Source organism: Ursus maritimus, unplaced genomic scaffold (assembly GCF_017311325.1).
Source record: "Ursus maritimus isolate PB19 unplaced genomic scaffold, ASM1731132v1 scaffold_17, whole genome shotgun sequence".
Lineage (NCBI taxonomy): Eukaryota > Metazoa > Chordata > Mammalia > Carnivora > Ursidae > Ursus > Ursus maritimus.
Window position 1 is genome coordinate 53460721 of NW_024424119.1, and position 7578 is coordinate 53468298.

The window sequence follows — 7578 nt, forward strand, 5'->3', positions numbered from 1 at the left end:
CGTGTGTATACGGGGACACGGTGTAGAAAGTATTTACTACTGTGCAGTCATGGTCAAAAATAAGCTGGAGAAGCCGCTGGCATGAAGAATCCATTGGAGCGGGGCCAGGAGGGTGAAGAAGGACCGTCTGGGAGGCGGGGGCAGTAGTGCTGCAAGGGGGGCGGAGGTGGGTGCCGTGAGCAGGTGTGACTCGGGAAGTTTGGTAACAGGAGAGAGAGGAGTCGAGAACCATCGCTAGGGGGTGGTTCGTTAGCAAGGATGGAGTCTCTGTGCCCTGTGAGGGGTCGCGGGAGCCCTCAAGTTGTTCGAGTCAAGCTCACTTAGACGTGTGTGACCCACGTGAGGGTGGGGATGGCCTGGCGCAGGGCTGCCTGTCGTCGTCCTCCCCTCCCCCCTGCACTGCTTTCTTCACGCTCGCCCATCTGTGCCCCTGGGCCCCGGCAGGTGTGTGTCCTGGGCCTGCACCTGGCCAAGGAGCTGTGTGAGGTGGATGAGGACGGCGACTCGTGGCTCCAGGTGACCCGCAGGCTCCCCGTCCTGCCCACCCTGTCCACCACTCTGGAGGTGAGCCTGCGCATGAAGCAGAACCTGCACTTCACCGAGGCGGCGCTGCACCTGCTCCTCGCTCTGGCCCGCACCCAGCAGGTAGGAGGCGAGCCCGGGCCGCGGGGGGCCTGCTTGCGCTGCGCGGGTGCGGCGCCGTCTGCGATGGTCCCGGGGGCTCTGGTCTGCCCTAGCGCATCAGCTGCCCCTGGGCAGGGGGGCTGCAGGGGGCAGGTCCCGGGAGTGGTGGGGCTGGGTAAGGCCCATCGCGTTCCTGCTCTTTCCCTCCCAGGGAGCCACGGCCGTAGCTGGAGCTGGCATCACCCAGAGCATTTGTCTGCCTCTCCTGAGCGTGTACCAGCTGAGCTCCAATGGGACGGTGCAGGTGAGGGCCGTGACCCGCGGGGGCCTGGGCTGGCGCCGGACTGCAGGGGCAGTGGAAAAGCCTCCCTGTCTTTGGTCTTTTACTCGCCCAGGAAATGAGCGGCTTGTCTGATGCACTGACGGTGTGGACTCGTCCCTGCCCCCACCCTGATTCCTAGCACGAGAAGCCCACATAGCTAGTTAGTGTCTAGAACCCAGGATTCTTATATCTCTGCTGAGTGCTCTTTCCTTGTAACCACTGGCCTGGGGCCCCTGGGGCCCTGCTGGTCACGTGGCAGTGGCCGTGGCCATTCTGGGTTTTCTCCTCCAAGCAGTCCGGCTGCCCTAGCTGCTGTGTCGCAAGGAGGCCCTGATGTGCCTGTCAGCTGGAGTCACTGGTGTGTGTCCCCGTCTTGTCTGCTGTTTGTGTCTTAGACACCTAGCACCTCTCGGAAGTCCGTGGATGCCCCCTCTTGGCCGGGGGTCTATCGCCTCTCCATGTGTTTGATGGAGCGGCTCCTGAAAACGCTGCGCTACAACTTCCTGACCGAGGCCCTGGACTTCGTGGGTGTTCACCAGGAGCGGACCTTACAGGTACGGGGCTGCCGGCATCGTCTGGGGGGGCTTGGGGTAATACGGGGGTCTGGGCCATTCAGGACCATTCAGAAACTTCTTAGCCGAGATGCGGGTTGTGCCAGCACCGCTGCGTTTGTGGGCTCAGGACCTGTCCTCCCAGCAGAAGGGCAGGAGCAGGTGGGTCAGGTCCCTGATTCAGCCCGTCCTCCCCATCTGTCCCCTCCCAGTGCCTCAGTGCGGTGAGGACAGTGCAGAGCCTGGCCTGCCTGGAGGAGGCCGACCACACGGTGGGCTTCATTCTGCAGCTCTCCAACTTCATGAAGGAGTGGCACTTCCACCTGCCTCAGCTGATGCGGGACGTGCAGGTGGGACCTCGGACCTGGTTCCTGGGGTGAGGGTCTGGGGAAGTGCTTGGGTGCGGGGGCAGCGGGCACTCTGGGGCACCTCTGGGGAACTGCAGGCCCATTCCTGGGACGTGGGCATTTCGCTCAGCGAATACACGCTTTGGTTTCTTCGTGTTGCTTTCTCTGAAGCTGAAGTTTTTTTCCAGAGTAAAGGGCAGCCCTGCAGCTTAAGATCTTGGCTCAGTTGGAGACGATAGGCCAACGGAGCAGGGGGTAGGGAAGGTAGGGAAAGAACGGGTCCTGGAGTCAGACAGGCACCTGTCATTTGTCTGACCTTGGTCAGGTCACTTCACGGTCTCTGAGCCTTTTTCTTCTGTAAGATGGGAAAATGATCCCCATCTTCTTTCTTTTTAAAAAAAAAAAGTTTAAGCAATCTCTGTACCCAGCGTGGGGCTCGAACTCACGACCCTGAGATCTAGAGCCACGTGCTCTACCAACTGAGGCAGCCGGGCACCCCTCCCCATCTCAGTTCTTCAGTTAGGACCCATCGTATGTGCTAGGCCTTGAGCTGGGGCCCAGGGAAACCTCCCAGGCCCCTCTTGCCCCAGGTCGTAGGCAGGTGTCCTTAGTGGCTGTAAGATCCGCAGCCCGAGAACGTGGGAGGTGAGCCCCGCAGGCGCTCAGAGATGGAGGAAGCGCAGCACTGGGCTGCTGCTGAGTGCCCCCCGCCTCGGCCCCATGTCCGCTGCAGGTGAGCCTGGGTTACCTGTGCCAGGCCTGCGCCTCCCTCCTGCACAGCCGCAAGATGCTGCAGCACTGCTTACAGGTGAGCCCCCCACCCCCACCCCTGCTGGCTGCGGCCTCGCCCCGGCGTCTCGTGGTTCCACCTCTGTTTCTGTCTCCCTCAGAGCAAAAATGGGGACGGGCTCCCCTCAGCTGTTGCCCCCCGAGTTCAGCGGCTCCCCACTGCTGCCCCGGCTCCCCCCTCCTGCCCCTCCACCAAGCAGCCCAGCGCTGACGCGGAGGCCTCAGAGCAGCGGGCCTTACGCACAGTCCAGTACGGGCTCCTCAGGATCCTCAGCAGGACCCTGGCGGCCCTGCGCCACTTCACCCCCGACGTCTGCCAGATCCTCCTGGACCAGGTACCGGCCGCGCCGGCCCTCCCGCACCCGGCTCTGCGCCAGGAGCTGTCCGGGCTCCTGGCGGGGCTCCGCATGGCTCCCATCTTGCCTTGCAGTCCTTGGACCTCGCTGAATACAACTTCCTGTTTGCCCTGAGCTTTACCACGCCCACCTTTGACTCTGAAGTGGCCCCCTCCTTCGGGACCCTTCTGGCCACAGTGAACGTGGCCCTCAACATGCTTGGAGAGGTAAGTTGGGGGCCGTCAGACTCCGGCCCTTCCAGCCTTCCAGGCTTCCTCCCGGTCTCCCACTGCCTGACTGTGGCCTCAAGCCCGTTATGAGCCCTCCCGAGCCTGTTCCTCTTCCCGAACGAACGTGACAGCCTGCCTGGGCCCAAGTGAGGTAGCAGACCGCTGCTTAGCGCAGGAGCTGCCGGGAGGAGGCTCACAGTGAGTCACACCTGTTACTGTTACCTTTTTTTTTTTTACCCCGTTTCTCTTCCTCCAGCTGGACAAGAAAAAGGAGCCCCTCACCCAGGCTGTGGGGCTCAGCACACAAGCGGAAGGGACCAGGACGCTGAAGTAAGAAAAGCCCTCCTGGGCTTCAAGCTGGGGTCAGGGCCGCTGTGGGTCAGCCATCCCGTTGGCTCGGCGCCGTTCCTGCCGCTGGCCCGCTTGGCCCCCTGCGACAGAGCCTGCCCTGCCCTCTCCCCAGGTCCCTCCTGATGTTCACCATGGAGAACTGCTTCTACCTGCTCATCTCCCAGGCCGTGCGCTACCTTAGGGACCCGGCTGTGCACCCCCGGGACAAGCAGCGGATGAAGCAGGAGCTCAGCTCGGAGTTGGTACAGACGGATAGTGGGCTCAGACTAGAGGGGGGTGGCTGATGGGGACAAGCCCGTGGGGTCCCACCTGGACCCCCACCTCCCAGGGCCAGCCGAGGGCCCAGGGCTCCGGGCCTCATCTAGTACCTTTTCTCTCATAGAGCACGCTGCTCTCCAGCCTCTCCCGCTACTTCCGCCGGGGGGCCCCCAGCTCCCCTGCTGCCGGCGTCCTCCCCTCGCCTCAGGGCAAGTCCACCTCTCTCTCCAAGGCCAGCCCGGAGAGCCAGGAGCCTCTGATCCAGCTAGTGCAGGCCTTCGTGCGGCACGTGCAAAGATAGGACGGCGGCCCGCCCCCTCCACCAGCCCGCGTGGCGCCCTGGGCAGCAGGGGTGCTGCCGGCCGGCCCGCGTGGGACTGAGAGCAGCACTGTCTCCCGCTCCCCCAGCAGCCCCGACTCCAGCTGCCCACCCACTGGCGTTATTTTTATAATAGATCAAGAGGTCCACAGCCAGGTGGGAGCCACGAGTCTGCTGCACTCGCGCCCTCAAGTTCAGACGTCCCAGGGGTGTGGTCGTTCCCTCAAGCGTTCCCCATTGCACCTGCCCCGGCCCCGTGGAGGCCAGGAGAGGCTGTGTGCACGGGTCTGAAGATCTGTTTTCCATGCTCTGTTCTTGCAGTTTTTGGTAATACTGTGGTCTATTTATACAAATATTAAAATACTGTTTATAGACAGACGTGCGATGTGTCTTCAGGGCCTGCGGATAAGCATCGCGCGCTTGGAGCCGAGCAGGTCTTCATGGGCCAGGCGCCCAGGAATGCAGTGCAGGTTCGGGGAAAGCAGGGTATCTACGGACGGTTGACCCGCGAACATCCCTCCGTTAACGTCTGAGGAAGTGGGGGAGCTGGGTGGACACTTGAATTTTCCCTTCCCTGGCTCGCCTGGCTCTCGTCCCCTCACCCCTGCCACACTCCATTTACCAGCTGGCCGAGCTTATCACGGGGTGTAGCTTTCCTGAAGTTCCACTCCTATTAATAGCTCCCTGCCCCTGCCTCCCTCCCTGTCCCTCCCTCAGAGGCCCGGGGGTGGGGCCTCCCGCCGCCTCAGGACCTCATCACAAGAGAGCTGGGCCTGGCTAGGGGCCTTCCCCTGAAACCTGAAGTTTCTAGAACCAGACTGACCTGGGCTAGGGTCCCCGCGCGGCCACTTGCCAGTTACGGAAGCTTGAGGAGGTGACTGTCTTTCTGCTCTCTTCCCTCGTCTGCGAGGATGACATGAGACTCGAAGCGGCCACCGGTTACCCGCCGAAACCCCCGCGCACGTTATAGTCCACCACGCTCAGCCCACGCTTAGGCAGTTTCTCTTAGGAACCAGACGTCTCCCCTGCGGCCTCGTGCAGGAACAGGGCTTCCCCCGGAGCCGCACTGGCCCTGCGGGAGGTAGGGTGGCCCCTGGAAGGAGGGAGCAGGAAGCCGCGAAGGCTTCCTTCCCTTGCCCACCCTGAGGGCCAGCCCTCGGGGGGGGGGTCCGCGAACCCGACAGGAGCCCAGGCGACATGCGCGTGAAGGATGGTTTATTATTTGTCACCGGCTAGAGAGCAAGCAGACAGAGTAAAAAGATCAGTTAAAAAGTGAGTGTGGAGAGGCGCAGGCTGCAGCCATGGAAACTGGCGTGAGCGGTCCGCGTGGGAGGGGGAGCGCAGCACCCCAGAGACGCTGCTTCCGCCGGTGCCCCTCCGCCCGGGGCCCTCGGGACGGGACGGCACCCAGGCCCCGGGCCTGCTGCACACCTGCCTGCCTCCCCCACCTTGCTGCTTTTGGCAACCAAAAGGCAGGTGCTCTCTGGCCAAGGGTGCACCCCAGGCTTCCTGCAGGGGCCGGGGTGCCTAGGGCAGCACTGTGGCCAGCCCCCCCCTTAGCAGGAGCCGGGAGGGCTGGGGAGCTGGGGTGCTCAGGGGATGCAGGCAGGGTGGGGGGCTCCAGAAGCGGGGCTGGGGGAGGGGTCCCCTCACAGCTGGATTACTGGGGGCACGGACAGAATGGGGCTAGACTCCCCACCCTGAGCAGCTGAGTCCCCAACAGACACGTGGCAGGGCTGTCCCCCATCCTCTCCCGCCCAGGCCAGAGTGGGCAGGGGCCTGGGAGGGGGCCTTCTTAGCTGAGCAGTTCCAAGTAGGTGACCGGGACCTTGCCCTTCTTGTTGCCTCTCTCGCCGATAAGCCAGTCAGGGTCCATGCCAGGCAGGCTGTAGACAGTGATGAGCTGAAGACGAGGGCAGAGAGGGGAGGTCACACCACAGCTGGGGCAGAACTGGCGCCAGGACGGCATGGGGACAGGGTTGCCGTGGCCCCGGGAAACCCGGGCGTCCGCACCTCCAGAGGCAGGAGTTCGCCTCCCCACCTGCTCGACGGAGAGACCGCTTCCTCAGAGCTGCAGCTGCCTCTGTTTCCCCCCCAGCCGCAGCTCCCCCCCAGGGCCCCTCTGAGACTTGAAGGCAGGGGTGGGGGCTCCCCATTCTGGTTCCCTGGTGCTCCCGAGCCTGGCCTTGGCCACCACCCCCACCCCCGCGGTGCAGGCCCACCTCATCAGCCAGCAGGGCCAGCTCGCTGCTGTCGGCCGCCTCGTAGTCGTAAAGCACCCGGGCCTTCCGGGTCCCGCTGGCAGGTGGGGTCACCTCCTCCAGGCAGAGAGCCGCCTCTCCTGGAGGGGCCAGGCCAGCCACAGAGGGGCCCACGGGCATCGTGGCCGCGGCGGTGGTGGGCGAGGTGCTGCTGAGGGGCGGGGAGGCGGGCTCTGTGGTGCCCACGAAGGTGCCTGGGAATCTGGAGAGGGGTGACATCTCAGCTGGGAGCTGTGTCCCCGCGGGAGTCCCATGTGCTCCACTAAATACCACCTGGGCCCACGGCCACAGAGGCAAGGAGACCCCGGCGACTTACATGGCTCCCTGGGAGCTGGCAGCATGAGGGGAAAAGCAAGGCAAGAGGAACCATGAGTCGCCCCGCCCCGCCCCTGCCACCCTCCCACCCGGGCCAGCCACCTCCCTGTCACCCGGAGAGGCGTGTGATGCCCCCGACAGGGGCTCGGTTGGCAGCCCTCTAACCCGCCCTGCATGTCGGGGGGCTTGCTGAGCCTGGGGAGAAGGCTGTGGTGGCGGGGGGCGGGCTGCTCGTGGGGCCTGGGAGCCAGGGGGCCCCCGCGGGCACCTGCCCAGCTGCTTCTGCAGGTCCAGCATGTGGCGGTAGCACTGTGCGTAGTACGTCGTCTGGGACTCCACGAACTCATGGAGGCAGCGAAGGTGGTTCACCTGCCGGGGTGGAGGGCGGCGCTGACGGTGGGAGGTGTCCTAGCCCACCAGACCCCCCCCAGACCCGGGCCTGTAGGGCTCAGTCCTCAGCCCCAAGCCACCTGCTCCCTGGGGTAGGGGAGGGCTCCCCAGCCTCTGGCACTCGGACCAAAGCTAAAGCTGCGCCCCGAGGACCATGGGCTCAAGCACTGCCCCTCACCACCTGTTCTGAGATCCAAGTTCACGGCCTGCCTCCTTGTGGAGGAGTTTAGTGGGGGGCCCAGGGTGGGGGGGCAGGAAGGGTAACATGCGGCAGGACTCACGTGAGTGCTGCTGATTCCCTCCAGCAGCAGTCGGGTCACTTCTGCCTGCCGGTCAAACTCCGTCTGGGCCACTCGGAGCTCCTGCTCAGCCTGGCAAGGGCAGATGGGGGAGCGTCAGCCAGCCACAGCTGCCCCCCTTCCCTCCCGCCAGCCTCTTCCTGCAGCCCAGAGGCCCACCCGGGAGCAGCCTCCTCTCCTACTCTGG

At 64.4% G+C, this 7578-nt stretch overlaps 2 protein-coding genes across 2 annotated transcripts in view; one reads left to right on the top strand and one right to left on the bottom strand.

The window, feature by feature from the left end:
* Window positions 1-4502, top strand: part of NUP188 (nucleoporin 188) — a 46413-nt gene extending 41911 nt beyond the window's left edge. The window contains exons 35-44 of the mRNA XM_040632028.1: window positions 445-645; window positions 836-928; window positions 1342-1500; window positions 1710-1847; window positions 2578-2652; window positions 2735-2968; window positions 3064-3195; window positions 3455-3528; window positions 3662-3791; window positions 3932-4502. Coding sequence (XP_040487962.1) covers window positions 445-645; window positions 836-928; window positions 1342-1500; window positions 1710-1847; window positions 2578-2652; window positions 2735-2968; window positions 3064-3195; window positions 3455-3528; window positions 3662-3791; window positions 3932-4108 — 1413 coding nt within the window. The 3' untranslated portion in view covers window positions 4109-4502. The remainder of the gene's footprint in view (window positions 1-444; window positions 646-835; window positions 929-1341; window positions 1501-1709; window positions 1848-2577; window positions 2653-2734; window positions 2969-3063; window positions 3196-3454; window positions 3529-3661; window positions 3792-3931) is intronic.
* Window positions 4503-5324: 822 nt separating this feature from the next.
* Window positions 5325-7516, bottom strand: SH3GLB2 (SH3 domain containing GRB2 like, endophilin B2). Its single transcript, XM_040632037.1, has 4 exons — window positions 7374-7516; window positions 6971-7071; window positions 6349-6589; window positions 5325-6029 (listed from the first exon to the last, which is right to left on the bottom strand). Exons 2-4 carry the CDS (start codon window positions 6997-6999, stop codon window positions 5922-5924), a joined length of 378 nt encoding a protein of 125 aa, XP_040487971.1. The 5' UTR covers window positions 7000-7071; window positions 7374-7516; the 3' UTR covers window positions 5325-5921.
* Between the last annotated feature and the right edge of the window lie 62 nt (window positions 7517-7578).